The sequence below is a fragment of the Apteryx rowi genome, unplaced genomic scaffold, assembly GCF_003343035.1.
Source record: "Apteryx rowi isolate R43461 unplaced genomic scaffold, aptRow1 scaffold_63, whole genome shotgun sequence".
Lineage (NCBI taxonomy): Eukaryota > Metazoa > Chordata > Aves > Apterygiformes > Apterygidae > Apteryx > Apteryx rowi.
Window position 1 is genome coordinate 1,731,216 of NW_020450905.1, and position 20,430 is coordinate 1,751,645.

General features: G+C 41.9%; 1 protein-coding gene across 1 annotated transcript in view; it reads left to right on the forward strand.

The window, feature by feature from the left end:
• The window catches only part of GRID2 (glutamate ionotropic receptor delta type subunit 2), a 714,293-nt gene extending 702,497 nt beyond the window's left edge, over positions 1-11,796 (forward strand). Inside the window, exons 15-16 of the mRNA XM_026084197.1 lie at positions 6,906-7,146; positions 11,262-11,796. Of these exons, the coding sequence (XP_025939982.1) occupies positions 6,906-7,146; positions 11,262-11,684 (664 nt within the window). The 3' untranslated portion in view covers positions 11,685-11,796. The remainder of the gene's footprint in view (positions 1-6,905; positions 7,147-11,261) is intronic.
• The last annotated feature ends 8,634 nt before the right edge of the window (positions 11,797-20,430 follow it).

Consider the following 20,430-nt stretch of genomic DNA (forward strand, 5'->3'; position numbering starts at 1 on the left):
TGACAGCCTTCGGTGTTGCCAAAGCATTATTTTAAGGGGCAGTTYAAAGAAAGTGTAATTTTAGGCTGCAGTCTCATCTCCGTTACACGGTGATCATGCAGAAGGTCACAGCTGACCTCAGGACCTTAGGGATGCTTTTGCAATTTCGGCAAGCCGGCCCCGGCTGGGTGCCGGGAGGTCAGCTTTGCAGCTCTCCTGCATCGCTCCTCAGGGCGCACCGGCTCTCCAGAGGCTGCCCTGTGCTTTCCGTCCCACTTTCCCAGCGGAGTGAGGAGCGGGTTACTTGGGATTTATGGTAACAAAAGCAAGAGGAAAATTAGCCTCAAGACATTCACATGGCCCGTGCAGTACTGAACTTCCATGAAATCTAGTAACTGTCATTCTTCAAGGGATTTAGGAAATGATCTAAAATATCACTGGAATACTAGTAGTGCACAGGAGCCAATATACCTTGAAAGTACATTTCTTTGTTTTATTAAGTCTGGTGGTGTACCATAATTCACCATAATGAATTAATTTGGTGTTTAGCATATTAGCACTGAGATTAATGAACCCCTGATATTTATGTGACTGTCTGGAGGTGTTCTGTTGTCATTTACAATTTATAATAGGTGCTAGTACTTTTATCCTCACTTTCTCCTGAGCAGGAGACAAACAGAAAGATTTGCGTGATGAAAGGCCAGTTAGGTTCAACCAAACACTTTCCACACTACAAGTAAGCAGAAGATCTTGCAGGACTGTTTCTCTCTTTATCTAAATTTCTGAATTGCTAGTATTCAGCAAAACCATGTGGCCTGAATAAAACTATTATAGAGCAGCCTTTAAGAAATTCCACCCTAGTTGTATGATAAATATCATTAATATCTCATTTCTTATTACTGCAGGTGCCACTTCATTTCAGTTTAACATTCTGTATTTAAGAGAAGAATGTTCTTGTAGGTTTTGCAGATTTAAATCAAAACAAGTTCACTAATTTGAACAAAGTGATACTGATTTACAGGATCCAAGTCATCAGTGCTGCATATTCCKAAGCTAATGGTTTATTGCTGAGCAAAACAGAAGGTCGGCTGCTTTATCTTTTTTACAATTGTTTGATATGCAAATCCTTAATTCTGAACAGCAGGCCTGCTTGATTTCTGCTGCTTCTATCATATTTAGAAGGTGAGGTGCTTATTCTTGGTGTTGTGAGCTGTGTTCCTCGAGCCAGCAGYGCAGCGCTGAGCGTTGCTGAAGGGCAGGTCAGAAGACAGCTGCCTGCCCTCCCTTGTGGGGCACCAGTTAGCTGGGTTTTGATCTGCTCGGAGTCCTTGCCAGGGAGCAGGCTTCTCAGCTGGACCCCAAGGGTGCTCTTTTGCTGGGTTAAGTGGTGGGAACGGGTGGAGAGGAAGCACAGATTTGTCTAATCTGGCAAGCTGCRTTTGGCTTCTGTGAAAAATTTCCTCTCATGAAGCCCACAATTGACAGCTTATTGAAATGCTAGCTAAAAAAAGGGAAAAAACAGGAAAACCATCTCTTCAAAACCAACCTTTTTGTTTACAGATACCAAAACCTGCAGTCACAGGAAGGATTGGAACAGCAGTGATCTCTGTGCTGTTGGGTGTTTTGTTCCTCTTGCAAGCTTTCGTTGCATCTTCTCAGCCCATTCAGGAGTGGCACAGACGCTGCTCCCCTCTTTCCTTCACCCCCGAATGTCTATATCTGCTCGACCGCCTTCCCACACCTCCTTCATCTCTAGGCTGGATCCTTCAATGATCTGGTGCCCCTTTTAATTCTGGGCTTAGGTCTCAGGATGGCTAATTGGGAGTATAGCTGATGCCAAGCAAGCAGCCATTTCTAAATGAACACTTGCCAATCTGCTCTCTAAAGACTTCCAAGTTTTACTTCTGGCCATCCCTTATCTCTGTCACCACTTTTTTTCCCCTCCCACTCCCCCATAACAATCATCTCTGACTTTATTCCATGGATTCGAGCAGGACAAAATCATACAGGTATATTCACCTACATAAGAAGATATTTCTTTCACTCTCCTCACCAGCTTTTTAACAGTTTGTGGTTGTAGTATGATGCAAAGGTGACTCACTGGGCATCTGGAGAGTAACAATATTTGTGCGCAGAAGAGAGCATCAAAGTCAAATCTTTGAGCATTATATRCAGCCCCTTGGTTTCTGTCTGTCTGCTCTGATAGTCATTCAGTCTTCTGCCTTCTGTGGTAACCGAAGGATGGTCACAAATAAGTTTAATTTTGTAGTATCTTCTTTTCCAAAAGGAGAACTTAATTCTACAAAGACTAATCACCAGATTTTGTTTAGAAGAGTTCAGCACCCACTGTTAGAGCTCTGTTGCCCAAGGAGACCGACTCTCCACTAGCCACCAGGAGTTACCTGAGCTTTTTTATTATCTGGCMCCATGTGTAGGTGCTAAGTGGTCCCAAACGCGCCCCACGCAAGTGACCCAAGAGCTTCCTGGAAGCAGGTGCTAGGGCTGGGAGGTCCCTGGAGGGTTGGCAATTTTCCCAGCAATTTTTGAACATGCCCCTTCTTTTTGTGCCTCCTCTCTGGGGCAGTCTTATTCTGGAACTAGAGCCGAGGTAGCAACTCTTCCTCTCATCATCCTCTCTCAGTGGTGATGGAAATCATCAAGTAATTCCCTCTGGATACTGTGCCATGGTGCAGGAAGCCACCAGGCGGTGACCTGCGGCATCTCAGACCATCAGTTGGCATTTCTGACCTCATTGTGAATGACCCATCATGTTTCTTGCCCGTTACTTGTAACTCGGAAAGAATGAAACAGCAAGATCAAAAAATAGTTTTGTCTTAGATGTTTCCATTTTGTAGTGCTTGTGATGCTTTGCTCTCATGCTGATCTTTTTCTGTGGTATTTTGGAGTAATTGCATTTCGCTGCCAGCAGCAAGGTATGTAGTTAGTGAGATGAATCCATCCCTATTCCCACTGATTCAGTAGGAGAGGATTTGTTCAAATCAGCGTCAGATCTGGAAACCACAGGCAGTCTGATTTTCTATACTTACACCAACGAGACATCACTTGGCACTATGAATTCAGGGCCAAATTAGTCAAAGTCTGTGCAGACATTTTGTCRTCTTCTGTATGGTTTAATAACTTTACATCATTGCCTTGAATAATGTTACTGTATCAGTTTGCCTGCTAAAGAAAAATATATTAAGACCCACACCCTACCAATAAGCAAGTTTCAAAGCTCATGTTTTTAAAATAAATCTGCTTTTTTAAATATATGGGCTTCTTTTGTAAGTGTTTTAAGACTATGATATTTCAAAATAACAGGAAATTGTGCATCCTACTTATTATTTTCCACTGCTCTTACTACTGCTTTGTGTGCTGCAATACTAATCCATTCTGGTACTGCAGGCTCATAGGAGCCAAGACCACCATGGAAAAGCTCAGTTGTAAAAAGCTTGGACTTATGAAAAGTGGCATTTGCTGAAGATTGTCATAGCATTTAGCATGGCGTTATCATTCATAGCATTTAGTTAATGCATTATTATTTTAGTCAAGCATTAAATTTGAAAATCAATATCAAACTGATTGTAGTGTCTGCTTTGCAACAGGTTTCTGATTAGTATGTGCATGTGCACCCACCTGTAATTGCAACAAAAGCACCTATTTTTATGGAAAGACTGCCATCGTGTGGGAAGCTCCTGCAGCACACAAGTGTAGTAGTGCCTGCATGTTGCCTGCTTCCAAGAAACCTTCCTTCCCAGTTGTATTTTTCATGGAATTTCAATAAACATGCAACTTTCATTTTTGGAAATGTGTTAGAGAATAATAATTCCCATAACTAGGAACATCTTGGTAGTGTTAAACCTTGCTAGTAGGCTATTATTTTTGTTCCACAAACTGTTGGATTCAGAAACACAATATTTACTAAGGCTAGTAGAACTGGGATCTCCCTTTTTCTCTGTATGAAGTTAGTATAGTTGGATATTCATGCTCCCATAATTTCTCTTGATATGTAGTTTCCCTCTCAACATCTATTTTCAGCTGCAATTTTACAAAGCTTCATTATAATCTTTCAATTTCTCAGGCTTTTCCATGTAATCATATAATTACTGTCCCTGGTTTCTGCTTCATTTTTTATGCTTTTCTTTAAACAATTGAACTTATATGTTACATCCATAAAGAAAATTGCCAATAATTACCAGGAAAACAATTAGGAATAAATCTCTTTTAAGGAACAAGCTAAAGTTCAGTGTCTTATGCAAATATCTATTGTTGAAAAGATGTCTCGTGTAATCAGGAATTATACTGACAAGTGAAGAATCATTTAATTAATGAGAATAGAGCAATCATTTTGGATGGCTCATTCTATTACTGACTGAATAAAAGAGAGAAAACAGCCCGGCTCAGGGCTTAGAGCTGCTGCTGAAAGAAATGAGCCGCAGAATGTTGTTCCATTACCGCCTTATGTAGATGGTGTAGTAATTCCTAAATATAAAAACAGGTATGCTAAATGTTTGAGGCTGGGTGTTGAAAACTGATCTTCAGTCACTGTATAAGATCTTATATAAAAGGCTTTTGTTTGTCAGAAATGCTGAGTAKCTGCTGCTCCTGCTAATGTAACAGACTGGAATATTTAGGCCAAAATATTTGTGCAAGTCCCAGTGTGAGATGGGAGGGGAGCGAGAACCAGAATTATGGTGAGTTATGGCTGTAAGCACTGTATGCCATAACAGAGAGCTGCATATGGACAGTGTTTGCAGTTGTAGAGTCACAGTGTAGTTTTGGTGGGAAGGGACCTCTGAAGGTCTCTAGCCCAACCATCTGCTTGAAGCAGGTTCAGTTCGGTCARGTTGCTCAGGGCCTTGCCCAGTGTGGCCCTGAATATCACCAAGGAGGGAGGTCCCACAACTTCTCCGGGCAATCTCTTCCACTGTTGGACCTCACTCATTGTACAAACATTTTTCCTTTTATCTAACTAGAATTTCTCATGTTCTTGTCCTCATTGCCTCTCGTCCTGTCAACGTGCACCTCCAAGAAGGGTCTGCCTCTGTCTTTGCACTCTCCCATCAGGTAGCTGTAGACAGTAATGAGAATGATCTTACGTATAGTCGCTGTCCCTCCAAAGCTCCTCTTCCATAGATGTAATAGGTATCGAAGAGTTTTCCTGTCTTTGTCCCTGCCTCCTTAGGAAGCTTCAAGATAAAGCTTCCCTAAGTTCATGGTGGTTTGGGGGCTATTCAAAGTACAGCCCAGGCACATCTGACCTTGTTCTTCACTCTCCAGGGCTGGACCTTCATTGAAGTACTGCCAGCAGGCAGTGCATAGGATCTGTCCCACTTTTTATGTGTACAAAGCTTTGTAAACAGAGCAGTCCTGGCATCTCAAAAATGACCAATTTTTGACTCCAGTTTATTCCTGCGGGACCCTGGAAAAGGCTCTGTTGCCTTCGGTGCAGTGCAGAAGTGGATGAGTGGTTCCACYCTGAACAGGTTGGGCTCTCAGCCGCTGGACGTCATCCTAGGTGGGACATGGAAACTCAGTCCAGAGCTGCTCAGGGATTTAAGCCACCCACATTAATGATGGCACAGTGAAGTTTTCTGCTCCTGGCAGGACCCCCGCATAAGTATACATGCCATAGCAAATTTAGCGACTTATTYGGCATCCTTCCCGTACAAGTGGAATTACAGATTGAATGATCTGTGAATAGAGCAGTTGTACCATACTTCTGAGGTGCCTTTAAACTCCCTTTCTTAATACTGTATTATTCTGAATTCCTGTAGAGCACTGCATTGAGCAGTTATGGTAGCCATGAGTCTATGCTTGAGCTTTTCTGCCTCCTTCAATGTAGTACAGCTTCGGGTAGTAACATCCCAGACCTCTGCTGGTTTGTGTGCACTTGGAGTTTTTGCATGCTGTGTCAAATGATTGCAGAAGTGATTGTTTGCCTTCCAACACTGAAATGAAAAACAAATTTATTACGTGAGGAGAAGTATTTACTTTATTTTACTCTTTTAAAATGTAATCATCAAATTTTTTATTTTGGGTAACTAGATGCACCCAGCTGCTACTCTGGGCACTTGTGGATGTTTTTAAAAAACTATCCTCAGGGATTTATTTGAATTAACAAATGAACCAAATATGAAAAGCTTTTCTCAAACAAAATTTTTGTTTCTCAAACTGTTTATCCCCCTTCCCTTAGGAAGTCTAGCAAAATATGTAAGCCTTGCAAGCTGCCCGGTAAATCGTAGGCAGTGGGCTGGGTATGTGATAGCAAAGATGAGTGACTTGCACAACARCAAACCTTCCTGTGGAAATCACTTAGCAGGAGATCACGTGTTCTCACCGAGCACAAGTGATCGGATTAGCTCACGTCTTCACTGGCTGCCCTCATGCGCTTCTGCTCAGAAGTGAGCGCTCTCACCTAAGCAGCAAATATGCAACCTGGTGAGGACCAGTTTATAATAAGGTAATGTATCCTGTGGTACAGCTGAACTGTATTTTTCTTTTTTGGGGTGTTGAATGTCTCTTTTCAATCTACAAAAATGCAAAATGTTTTCAAATATCTCATGCGCTACAGAAGTTGATTGCTATAGTCTGTAGCTAAAGCCAGTTAAAAAACATAGCAATATTAAGTATAGCATTTTCATTAGGGAGGCATAAAAGAAGGAGAAAGAGACTCACGTGTATTTTTTGTGTATCTAGAGAGGAGCGCGGTGTCTGTATGCTGACGGTTGTGCAGGCAGCCCCATGCTCCGGCAAGGAAGCCTCGTTTCCCGGCTAAACCTGTCCGTTTGGATCCAGCGGCTGCTTGGCCTTGCTGAGCATGTGGGATGGTGGCGGGGAGTCCAGCGACATCTGGATGATCCTGTGCTCTTGGGACCACCCCTACTGTCCCTGTGTAATCCTTGGCTCTGTGCTTTCTCCTCAAGGATCCTGGAGCTGCAGCAGAACGGAGATATGGACATACTGAAGCATAAGTGGTGGCCCAAGAACGGTCAATGTGACCTTTACTCCTCCATGGATACCAAACAGAAAGGCAGTGCCCTGGACATAAAAAGTTTTGCAGGTGTTTTCTGTATCCTCGCTGCTGGGATTGTCCTATCCTGTTTCATTGCAATGTTGGAAACGTGGTGGAATAAAAGGAAAGGCTCCCGGGTTCCTTCAAAAGAGGTATTAGACCCTTCATTTCTCCTGGAAAATTTTCGTGCATCCTAAAGACTGCTGACTTGAATTTATAGCATAAGAGAGGGAGGGGAAACAAATTCAGAGAAGTTTCCTTAGCTTCGTAATTCTTAAGGTAACCGTTGTTCCTCAAAATATTTTTAACTATTCTTTTTAGAAAAGCTAGAAAGAAAAAAAAATGCGTATACTGGTGATGTATAAATATGTAACTATTCTGAGTAAAGCACAAATGTTACTTGTAGAATAATACATTATTAATACATCAATACTTAGTGCATCATTCCTATTGGTGAGAGCTAATTCTCACCAATAAGTTGAGAGGCTTCTTGGCTTCTTCTTGCAAAACACATCCCCAAAGCTCAATGGCTGAGTCTTTCAAAACAGATTTTCAAAGTTTAGCCCTTAAATCTGTAGTTAGCTTCTTAAATAAGCTTGTCCTGATTTTCAAAGACGTTAACATCCTGAGACTTCCATGAACTTCAGTTCTCAGTATTTAATCTGAAGTGCATGGAAGTGAGAGTACTTGTGATTTTTCATACTYATGATTTTTCAGTTTCAGGGCAGACTTATTTCTGAAATCTAATACAGATTTGCTGTAGAAAATCTTGGCCAGAGAAATTTTTAACAGCTGCATAAGGTCTAGAAACCAGTCATTTGACACCAGACATGAGTTTGGTTCCACATGTGCATGCATAATGCTTTCCTCACCCTGGCAATCTCCCGCTCTCTTTACCAGCCATCTGAGCCTTATGCGGTCTTATAACAAATTTCTTACCTTCATAATTAAGTCTTTAGCTCCACAAAATACTAGAGAAACTGTAGAAAAAAAAGTTATTAAAATGTGCTTGGCACAGATACCCAAAGCAGAACCTAAATATGAGCTATAATGTAGCACTGTCAATTATAGCTTTTCTATCTGTGTAGCTTAGACACCTGTTGTGGGGTATTGCTGTTAATTTGTGTGCAGTGGTCTCACCTTCTCTGCAGTTTCTCCATTGTGTTTATTCCTGCTAATCTAATGCTGTGTAATCAGGCAGGATTAATTACACTACCTAATTAGACAGCATTGGCACTGATGTTAGAATATTTTTAATCTTTTCTTGCCTGTTTTAATTCCCAAGCTTTTTTAGTTAAAGATCTGAACCGGACCATTATTAAAAGCAAAAAACATCTTTAGTCTTTAAATTGGGTTTCTCAGGAATGGGAACCGTGTAGTTTCAACTGACAAATTATAAAAAACCTAAAATTTACTAGACTGTTGTTTATGCACACTTTCAGAACTTCATATTTATCTGTTGCAAAACATAAAAATTAAATAACAAAGGAAAAAAATACCAACCCGGACATTTTATATAACTATAAAATTACATATTTCAATTTTCAAGCGCACAGAAATTCAAATGTATACTTTCCACAAATGGTATAATTTTGCCTCCTTGATCTTCATTGTATATTCATTAGCTTAGCATGTAAATTTGTATCTCAAAGCTCGATTGAAAAGCTTGGCTCAAAACTGAGTTTAACATGGACATATGTGCTGAATGTCCCCACTATCCTGGATGTGGGGGTCATTCAGCAAAGAGATACATCTTAACTAACTTTCTTAAAATTCATTTTAGCTTCCATGAAATCCATTGGCTCTTCCAGGCCACTAGTCCAGAATCGGGGGTCAGATTGGGCCAGTTTGTGGTCAGCAAGCCAACCCTTTTTCCTGGTGGCTGCCATCTTGTGCTCCAGAATGCAAGCATTTATACTGAAAAAAATTGTCTTATGGTTGCGAAGATGATAACATTTCAGTCGCGTACCAGAAGTAATCCATTCAATGATGTCTGCCTGAGTCTGCAGACAGCCTTAAACAGTAGCTCTGAGAGAAGTATGAACTGCCCCAGTAATCTCAATGGGATGTTGACTCTGAAGCCTGATGATAATTTAAATGTGAAAACTGCTGAATATTTCACTACTGATCACACAAGAGAGAAGAGGAAAGATCATATAATGGAGATATGCACAATCTTACTGTGAGTGGGTCTCATTTTGGTGTATCACTTGGGTGGAGCTTGGGTTGTGGGCTAAGCATGGGAGAATATCACCGCTTCTATATATTTACTGGTCTGACCCTAGCCCCAAATGCATCTCAGTAAGAGAAGAATGAGGAATATTTTGTAAATAACTTATAGAGGCTCAGAAGTGATGAAATTCTATTTGTTTCCTTATTGGCATTTTAAATTGCAAAGTGCTCTTATGCTTTTCAAAATTGCAAAACAGTAACAGGAAAACAAATTAGGACTGTCCCTTGCAGACGTGGTCATGAGCTGCCCGCACTAGCAGAGCCTCTGTATTATTTCTGTGGTTTCCAATGCGGCCCCAGTGCCTCTGCATCCAAATGCAGCTCCAAAGTTTWCAGGCGAGAGAGTTTGGTGAATGCGTTTGGTTTTGGTGTCACCTGTGTGGTTGTTATGTGCATCCATGTCTATGTCCACATGTGAATAAATTATAGACAGAAAGCGAAGTCAAAGGAATGAGCACTGCATTTTTTTTCTCCCATGGTGAGTTCAAACACCAAAGCCGCTGGGTTAGGTTTGTTTCTGGCATGAGCGTCCCGTGGCCCCATTCCCTGCCCCTTTCCCCCCGGTTTGTCTCGTTGTGAAACGTAGTTGCCCTCAGAGGGTAAAATCCYGGAGGGTAGCCAGTCTCTCAGTCCCCCCGAATTGGGTTCTGTATCCGGCGCGGTACCAGCGCAAATATTTGGTGATCAGTTTTGCTAAGCAGATGAACTCCTGCAGTCTGTTCTAGGTGGACTTTTTCAGAGAGCTTGACTTCAGCCCTAGACAAAGGAGGGATGTAAAGCCCATTCGGTGTACTGGGAGTTTTGCCATTGATTCAGTGAGCTCTGGATCAAGCCAGCCATTGARTTCCCATAATCGAGTCTGGAAGTCACCAGTGCCGCCTTATTACCCTCTGTGAGGTCCTAGAGCGTGAGCTATTTCTAGTGGCCTGGAAGAGCCAGTAGATTTCACAGAGTTTAAGATAAATTTTAAGAAGGTTAGCTGAAACTGATTTTTGTTCTGAGTGAGCTGCGCTACCTAGACAGAGGGAATATCCCTTATACGCGTAAACTTGACGCCACACTGAATTAAGCTTTGCAGTTCAGTAGAAATATATGTGTACAATGGAGGTGATTTATTGTGTCACCCAGGACTTTCTCCTCTTTTTTTTTTTTTTTACTTCCGTGCATTTAAATTCTTGATTATAACAAACAGCCTCTTTAACTGAGCTCTCTGTGGGGAGAGATGTAGGGAGGAAAAGGGACAGAGATAAGAGGGAGTGATGATCTATTAAAATAAATACCCCAGGCCTTGTTCTCTTCTCACCCACAACACTGTAATTCCATCAGGATCGATGGAATTGCTTCCTTGTAGGTAAGGGGAGAATTAATCCCTCTTTTGGCACTGTAATTTAAATTTATCTGGTGTACTCCTTTCTGTGTGATGTAAATGAGTCACCAGTGCTTGGATTTTTGTTTAGAAGTTCAGCTTTATTGCATTACAGTTTATATCATAAGGCAAAAATTAATCTGATACGTTTTTAGCCCTTAAGCCCTGAGAGAATTAATGTTGATGAAGAGGGCTATCTGATCCCTTAGAGCCTCCTGTTTTGACACTCAGATGTAGTCATCATTATGGCATTTAAGAACTGGCATCATCCCACGTTTGAGATTATGCTTTGTTTTCACGATATGAAGTTTAGTGTTATTCAGACATTGCTCATCTAAACCACCTGTCCCCTAGCTCCAAGCCTGAATTTTCGTGATAGAAAGCTGCTGGGAGCCCTTTGAGTTTTGTAGTTCAGCTTCAGGGTGTGAAGGCAGATGTGGACTAAGGGTAGAGTTCCCCTTGGTTTGTTTGAGCCCATCCAGCTTCAGGCGGGGGGGGGGGGGGTGCTGACTGTTAAAATTGAGATGTGCCCCCAGCCGCTGTCAGCTAGCAGGAAGCTTTGGTTACTCGTGTATTGTGTTTATCGAGCAGTTCTGATGGCACTGTGCAGCCTCAGCCCGGCAAAAGCGGCCACGGTGAGTGGTACATGTTGTGTTTCTCATTCCCCAGGACGACAAGGAGATCGATCTGGAGCACCTGCACAGGCGCGTGAACAGCCTCTGCACGGACGACGACAGTCCCCACAAACAGTTTTCCACCTCGTCGATTGACTTGACCCCGCTGGACATTGACACTTTACCCACGCGTCAAGCGCTGGAGCAAATCAGTGACTTCAGAAACACTCACATCACCACGACAACCTTCATACCCGAGCAGATCCAGACTCTGAGCCGTACTCTGTCTGCTAAAGCCGCTTCTGGTTTCTCCTTCGGCAACGTACCTGAGCACCGAACTGGCCCTTTCAGGCACAGGGCGCCTAACGGTGGCTTTTTCAGGAGCCCCATCAAAACAATGTCATCTATCCCTTACCAACCAACTCCCACGCTGGGGCTCAATCTTGGCAGTGACCCAGACCGAGGCACCTCCATATGAGCATCAGACCAAGTTTCTTCACTGTCTCTTTTTTAGGACTCCCTTTGCAAGGAGCAGCTGTGATATTGTGGGACTAACATGGATGTAACCTTTTCTGTTTTCCTTTTTTGTTTGTTTGTTTGTTTTGAGGTTCTTTTTGTTCTGATTTTTGTTTTTTTAAGAAAAGAATGAGGATTATTAGTAACAACTCACTCTTCCTCCTCCTCCTCTTCTCCGCTTTCTCAGCCTGGTCTCCTCCTCTATCTCCTTTTATTCTCTTTACTACTTGAATCRCTTATTCTTTGGTTTATCGCCACATTAGTTTTTTGTTACTTCAGGCTTTTCATATACTTTAAGTAGAGCAAACACGTAGTGATTAATGCATAAAAAAACCTGAGGATTACTTTGCAGAAGGGCATTTGTTCCTCCTCCCCCACTGCCTTTTTTAATATAATTGCAATAACTTAAGTCCTTTGCATTTATTCTGCTGCATCCAGTCAGTGCTCCACTGCTGTGTGTCCTTTTAACTGTGGACCAAAGGCAAACCCTGCAGTTTAAAAAAATAAAATTTAAAAAAAAGGCAAAAAGAAAAAAAGAGAAAAAAGAAAAACAAAATAAAGGAAGTAAAAAGACCATTCAGGCCCCATAATATGAGAATGCAATTTTGTAGGATTACAAAAAGCCATTACTATGCCAGTAAAGACTACAGTTAAATCTACTTTTGCACTGCAACAGTGCATATGACCTTTATGTGATTGTACAGTGTTAAAAGTTTTTCTTATGTATAGTAAACTGTATCATATGGCAGACGCCTCTGTTGTGTTAAATAAATTAGTATCTCATACATATATATATATATATATACATATATACACACAGGTATGTATATATATATATACATGTATATATAGCTATAAAATGGCAGCCGCTGCTATTGCAATTCATTTAATAAAGCTTTAGTAAAAATGTGTTGTATACAGGAAAGATGTACAGTGCAGGGGGTCTTTTCATTTAGAAAAGACAGGTTGCTTTAATGTTATTCTGACTTGCATTGTTTGCCAACAGAGCATATTTTATACTTTTTTATTAGAACATCCAGGGCAATTTAATGTTTGTACCTAGATGTAACTCATTTGATTAGGTTTTGCATTGGCTATTGAGCATTGTATAAGGCTAACCTTGATAATTTTACTTTTAATTAATTAGACAAATGGAAAACTCTCTTAGTTTATTCATGAGCAACTAATATAGCTCTAGAGAAGTTTAAATATAGATCAAAGGTTAATAAATTATTTTCCAAGTCAGTACAGTTGATCAATACGATAATGGTGTTAGTGGAGAAAAAAAAGCCCTTGAGAAATACTGATGTGGCCTTAATTACAATCACATATTGTTCTAAGGAAAAAAAAAATATGGACAGGCGCTCATTTTAACCCTTTATATGTTAAGTTAGATTTAGAGGAGCTATGTACTTTTTACATTAGTGCCAACTGTATAGAGCAAAAGAAAGAACAGCAGTGAGAGCAGAACCAGTGCCCACTTTGGCACCAGCTTTTTAAAGTAACACTGTTACCTGTTAGAAATGTAGGAAGAGCTTTCAATTTGTAATCCTTAAAACTAAAAATGCGGTTAAGCAGAAAGCAAGCAGTTTATCCTGTGAGTTCTTGGGTTTCATTTTGTTTTTTAATGCAACCACACACTTATTTTAACCTAACTCATTCTTTGGCTAGGATTACTAGGAATCAGCCTATGTGATTTGCTTTAGGATAAATTAAAAGGTATATTCTTCAGATCTATTCTATTTTGATGCTAATTCTGTTCTGGGGGAGCATCTTGTACTGTCACTGTTTTTTGTACTAAATCTTCAAATATTGTCTACTGTGTAAGGCAGAACAAATTCTTATCGTGCAAAAGGCCATTTTGTTTCCAGGGAAGCAAGTGTCTAAAAGCATGCACGACTTGCTTCCCCTTGTAACATTCATGAACTCATCCACACCTCCGAGTAAAACAAAAAAAAAAGAAAATTTCTTTCCAACAAGCTATGTAGGGACATACCAGATGTTGCAGTGATTTTAGCTATAAACAAACTGTTAACCATGTACAATATTTAAAATAGGCCTATTTTGATGTGTTGCCTATTATACAGATACACAAAACACTTTTTGGAGGCCTCAGTTACAAGTGGCAGAGCTTTCTGTGTATAATTTGTCTAAATAATTTGTCTAATAAAATTGTTTTCTAAACTTGTGTTTCCTCCTGTTTAAATGGTGAGTGCTGTGAGGTTCTTGGTCTGTGGTTGGTGTCCAGGTGGGACCACRCGTGCCGCACCAGTATGTATCCTGCAGGGGCTGGGCAGGCACAGAGCCGTCGGGCTGGCCGAATGCACGTCGTGGTTTGCAGTGCCACCACGGGAAGCACCTCCCAAAAGCAACCTGTGACGTCGTCCTCAGCGGTCCCACCAAGCACGGTCCCTCCTGGGTGAACCTCGAGATGCTGGAACCCCTCCAGCAACTGCTCCTGCCCCGTAACGCTCCTACACTGTGTATTATTTTGGCCGGGGAAATTCACTGGCTGAAAAAAAACGAAGCAAAACACACACATCCATCCCAAAGAGCCTGTAGAGTGAGAACCAACTTACATCATCATACATAAAACCATTTGTTCTTCTCATTATTTCCTGTGTAGCATCTCCATGGGAATCAACAAGATTTACCRTGGATATTAGTGTCATGCTTACATTTTCAGAAACCGTATAGGGACAGCATTTTGGAGAATGTAGCATTTATTGGCACTGACATTTAAGTGACGTGATTTTCAAAAATACTGTCATCAACTTCCATCCTTTTTAGTGTAATCTAGGAATTTTCCTGGAATATGGTAGTTATTTTTATAGAATCACATTTTGCCATCTTTATTGACATGGAAGATATTGTTTACTCTGATACTAGACGTACTCTGCCTTTAGAMTTTGCAAAAGTTTAAGTGTGAGGGAATTTAGCCTGTATTTCATTATGGCCTTCTCAATCCTTCTGCACTCAAGTTTTATATTTTCATTAATATGCTAAAGTTACGACCTAATCTCTAGCAAGTTTGGCAGGAGGTACTGCAATAACATCGATCATGATGATGTAACTTAGGGCATCTAAAGTTTGTCTGCTGGATTTTTACATTCAGTATACTTCATTAACTGAACAATATTTCTGAACTCTAACAATCTTCTATTAAGCTCAGCAGGCATTTAGGGGGAGAGGCCATTTGAATTTCAGTTTATAGTTTCAAAAATATGTTGGAAGGAGTCCTCAGTTCATTGCTACATTAAAAAAATCTGAATCCAGATAACATAAAAAATCTAAAGGAAATTAGACTTTTGAAAGTGACTTGAGGACAAAGTACAAAGGTGCCTATGCAGTAATGCCAGGAGGCACTCATGTCAGTGGGCACTAAATGCCTAGCAATAGGATACTAGAGGCTTTTATAATCTGGTTTCTTTTATTATTTCACTAAAAGTGGCCAAGAGACAATCTSTACTTAATTTCTCTGAGATAGAGCTATGGCAAACTGAGACATTGACCCTGCAAGCACTAGTGCACGTTACACTATATCCAGTAGAGGTTACATTAGCCATAAAAATGCTTGCATGATCAGGGTCCTAGTTTTGGGGTRTTCCTGATCTGTAAAGTAATCATGACCTCTTGGAATAGGCTGTACTTCTGGCATGATTAGATCATTCACCTGACATTTAACGTGGATGTTGTCCCTGGCACTTATGCTCACAAACACACCTATCCAGAGCTGGGTCATTTTAGAGAGCCTGCCAATTTACTCATCATAATAGGCTACATGAAGGAGAACACTATGTGACTTTCTTTAAATAAAAAAGACAGTGAAGCAAGGTACAGTGTTAAAGACTGGGAAGTGGTTCTATTGCGGTAGTCCACTGACAGCTGTACATAAACGTGAATTGTTTGCACCGTGATTCCAGTCATACAGCCATTTTGACATACCRGTTAGGAACAAAAAAATGTGAGCTGTGGAGGAAAACATATTTATCTGGCTTCAGAGAATCACTTAGTAAAATGGCTCTGTTGACCAGCAGTGAAGTTCCTGGAGATAAAAAGTAGCCCCGCTGCACCAGTCAAGTGAATGATTATGGCTGTCACTGATCCAGCCACAGCATGATCAGAGCCAAAAAAAGTGCAAGGATCATTTCCATAAATATATCAGATTTTTTGGAAATATTTTCTTTTTCTTCCACATTTATGTAGGATGCTACAAAGTGATGAGAATGTAAATCCCCCTTTCTGTGCTGGAACACTCACTGTAGCTGGGGCAATGAGGCTTACTGTAAGTTAATACCCTGGATAGGCTTAATTTCTTAAATCTGCACAAAGGTGATTACATGAAAAGTAAAACAACTTTCCTTGTGCGCGCTGTTGGCTGTAGTTAATGAAAAAATCGGCTCTTCAGAATGGTAAARGGATCATACCGATAGTCATACCCCTGCTTTATTCATTTCTCTCTTAGACCAGACATCTGTGTTTCCTCTTCCTGTGTACGGCTGTTTGAAGGAAACATCAAAACCAAGTACCTGTTCCTAAGAATGAGCCATACACCAGTTTTTTGATTAACGCTGGAACATGCACACATGCATATCCACACATCACAAGACCAGTGGGCAACCACCAACTCATCATAAGCTATTGCCTTGCCATGTCTCATACGCGGTATCATTCATGATCAGAGGTCAGAAATTGAAGCCTCCAAAGGAATCTCCGTGCAGGCAGACTGATCCGTGGTCTAACGAATTCCCCACCAAAAAAACTGCACTGATGCTCCAGAATTACAGGAGCCATGAATTTCATGAAAAATTACTTTTTGAGAGGTAGGGTTATAAAAATAAATTTATTATGTGTCAAGACTTACAAAATCTGCCCCTATTCCATTTGTCATAGTGGTGTGATGCTTTGGATTTACTACAGAATTTATTTCTACAGCATTCCTCAGAAGGAAGGGAAATATTGCAGCKGGAAACCTGTATCAGAAAGTCATTAACTACTGTGCTCCAGGTCACGCAGGASATTCGAGGCAGAAGCAAGAATTCAGCTCCTCAGAACCAGTTCAGTGCCTTAACAGGAAAAATAAATCTTTCCTCCGTGAGCACTCGGAGAAGGACTTAGCTGAGGACACTGCAGGGAGAGAGAGAGGAAGGAAAGTGTGAGCCAAGGGGAGCTGTACACCACCTAGGYGGCTTGGCAGTGGGAAGAGGACATGGTTGTCCCGTTCACAGGACAGAGTCAGACACACGATGTCACCGCTATTCCTTCTGCCCCAGCAGTCATCTCAGACCAGTTTGGGCCCCTTTATARTAAAGTAAGATAAAATAAAATATGAAACCCTAAAATTTTCCACTAGTCTGAGTGGACCATTGACACACCAGGCTGAGCAACCGCAGGCTAATTCACAAAGGGACTGTCTATGGTGACACTAACTCCCACAGAGGGATTTGGGGCATTTCAAAGCCGGTCTGCAGCCCCTTTCCTGATCAGTACCAAAGTAGTTACTGCAGTCAGGGTCGGGGGAGAGGAGAAGGAGCTGCAACACCTCCAAGAAGCCAGTCCCCAGTGCCCATGCTGGGGGGCAGAGGCAAGCGTCTGTGTCAGTGACACTGATTTCTCCCTGCTCCCTTCTGAGCTCATTTTGAATTAGGACCAAGGATTTGCTCCTTTACTGGGGATGGTAAACGACTGTTTTCACACCAGTCACAGCCCAGCCCACAGAAGGAAGCTAGATGGAGGGAAAAGCCATGCTGCAAAAGTGCAAAAGCTTCTGTGGCAGCCACAACTACTCACACAAGGAGCCCTCAGCAGAAGGGACTTTTACCTAAGTACCTAGAGCTCTTGAGCAGTGCTGTGGAGCAGGAGATGTAGGGCACACACTTCCCCTTCGCTCCCAGCAGAAGGGGTGCATGAGCCCACCAGCAGCTGGAGCGTGCTGTGTATCAGGGGAGACGATAACTTGCCTGGTGTACGATGGAGCTCTCAACAGTGAGCATCCCCCAGAGGTGACAATTATGCTGCCCAGACCAAGGCACATGTGAAGAGTTTCAGTTCAGTGTTAAGACCATATAGGCCTTGGTACAAATGCCAGCAGCTCAGTGCCTGGGGCCAATAACTGCCTTACCAGATAGGAAATTCAGTGGGAGCAGAGGTTAGATTCAGGTGGGGCAGAGAAAGGCCCAGGTGTGGTGCTTGCTCCCCTTACTTGATTGCCAAGGGCCCCTGCCTCTCATCTTCCTCACGCAAGGGCTTTCTCTTCCCCTCCATACAGCCAGGAGACAGTGTGGCGAACATAGTAAATGCTACATGACTGCTGGAAACTAAAAAGCACAGTTGGAAAAGAAAACTCCTCAAGACCTGGGTTGTGTTATATTTAACTCCCTCTGCCAGTCTAGCTTGTGCCCTGGTCACACGGGCCAAGGAAAGGAGTGGGCAGCTCTGTGAGCGCATGGTAACACTGCCATAGCTAGTCCACTTGGATGTCTCCCCCACCGGCCAGGGATACGCTTCTTCAAACACACTGTGGGCAGGTCGTGCTTGGTTTTGAATATCCACTGTACATGAATATTCACTGTGGACCACAGTAAGTGTAATCACAACTGACCCGTGTTGTTACTAATTAATGCTTTTGCTTACACATGGGGGAACGGGAGAAAGAAAGCAAATACTGCAAAAAAAAATAGTAATGCGGTTGCTTGCTGTTCCTACTATTTGACACATTTTTAAGGACTAGCCTCTACGGCACGAGCAAGTAATTGCTGTAGTGTAACAGAGAAACATGTTACTTTACAAACTAGCACTTAGGCAATGGTGGACTGGTTTGTCTTACTATAACTTCTGCAGACTGTTCTGAATAATTTCTGATGTTACTTGGGTGGGTTTTATGTCTCTGCAGGTTTAGGAGATTACAGAGGGTGTTTTCTTCTCTCTGCCCCCCCTCCCTTCCCCAAAGAGCAAACAGAATTCCCTAAAATGCTTTGTAGGACAAAAGAAAATCCTGCTAGACTATCTGCAATATAAAATAAAAGTCAAACCACTGACATTTATAAGAAAAATAGTCTCCCGCAGGGTGTGCAACTCTGCCAGAAGATGCGCTACATGTCATACATATCTAAAACAATATGTGAACTTTTCTCCCTTTTAGTGGCCAGGCAGCAACATATAGTCATTCTGTGTACTACCACAATGTCTAAGAATTACTGCCTAGGGAGTTGCAAAACGTTACTGAATGTGAAAGGGCATTGGCAGAAAAAGATAAAGCAGAGGTACTTCTTATGCTTGACCAACAAAAGCAGTGGTGAAGGGAGGTGGAACTGTGGACTGTTCAAATGTGTACGACTTTATAGTTACAGCTGATATGGGACACAGGGAACTTTGCCTTTCCTACAACAAGATAAAAGACAGGTAGAAGTAGAATCATCTACTTGGAAATCTGGCCTTTGAAATTGCTATATTTATTTCTGCTAGCTTGCTGGCTTGCTGTATCATCTGACAAATGTAGTCCTATTCATATCTATATTAGGCCTGTTATATCTTAGAGTTGTTTAGAAATGGAAACTGATTTCCATATATATTTCTGCTTGTATGTACCAGGCAGCCTTCCTCTTAAAACTAATGGCTGGCTGGTTATTATCTGTGATATATATAGTCATTTGCTGAAGTTAACCTGTAGTATAGCTATGAACTTTCACTTAATAGCTTGAAGCTATGTAAGAAAATATAGTAGGCGCAGTGCTTTTGCATATATATCTTTGTTCATTGCCCACACACTTCATCTTCCAGAATGAACCCACTAGAAAAAGCTGAGGGGAGAAAAGGACATATAACTACACAGCTTCAAAGAGCTTTCTAGAATTCAGGTGGTCATTTGCAAAAGCACAACCAAAAAAAAGGGRAAAAGATGAAACCCACTGTCTGCGCAGGTTACTCTGCTGCTGGCATTGGGAGCCCCAAAACCCAAGAGACAGAGTTTCCTTTGTACAACACCCAGCAGTAAGAGGGAGGCGTTAAGCCCGGCCATGTCCTGCAGCATCTGACAGGCAGCTCTGTAACAGCTCAGTGCTGTGCACCTCCTGCTTAGTCTTTCTTAAGCACTGGAAGTCCACCAGATCCTTTGCACAAGAGCATCCCTCGCTCACAGATTCAAYAGGAGCTGGATTTTTCCTAGCAGAAAGCTTTGGTTTTAACCTGATAAATTCTCCTACAAAAGTGACATTGGTGGGTTCAGTGCTTGTGTTAAGGATAACCAGACTGAAGGGACTAAATTTATATTTGTGTCTGAGCAGTAAATTCAAGTCAGGCTATTCTGTGCATATCACCTGCATGAGATAACCATTGTTAATGGCCTTGCCCAGGTGAGCCTCGTTAGCCATCGAGTGGGGGCTGGGGCCTTGGCTGAGGCTGGATGCCTGGGGCAGGCTCCCAGCTCTGTCCTGCGCGCTGCTTGGGAGGAATGGCATGAAACTGGCCGCGGTGACGCTAACAGGCTGGCAACCTGCATGGAGTAGGGTGAGCATGAGTGGCCTTTCAAGCCCTCGGCTGGATCGTGATGAAGGTGTTTTATAGGAAAATAGTAGAAGCTGAAAAATGAGGGAGTCCTGGGTTTTAGCTAACAGTTTTGCATATCATATGGGAGCAAATCTTGGTCTGAAGAGTTTTCTCCTTCCCCCTTCTGAACAAGGTAAGGGATGGATTTAAAGCATGGAAAGTAA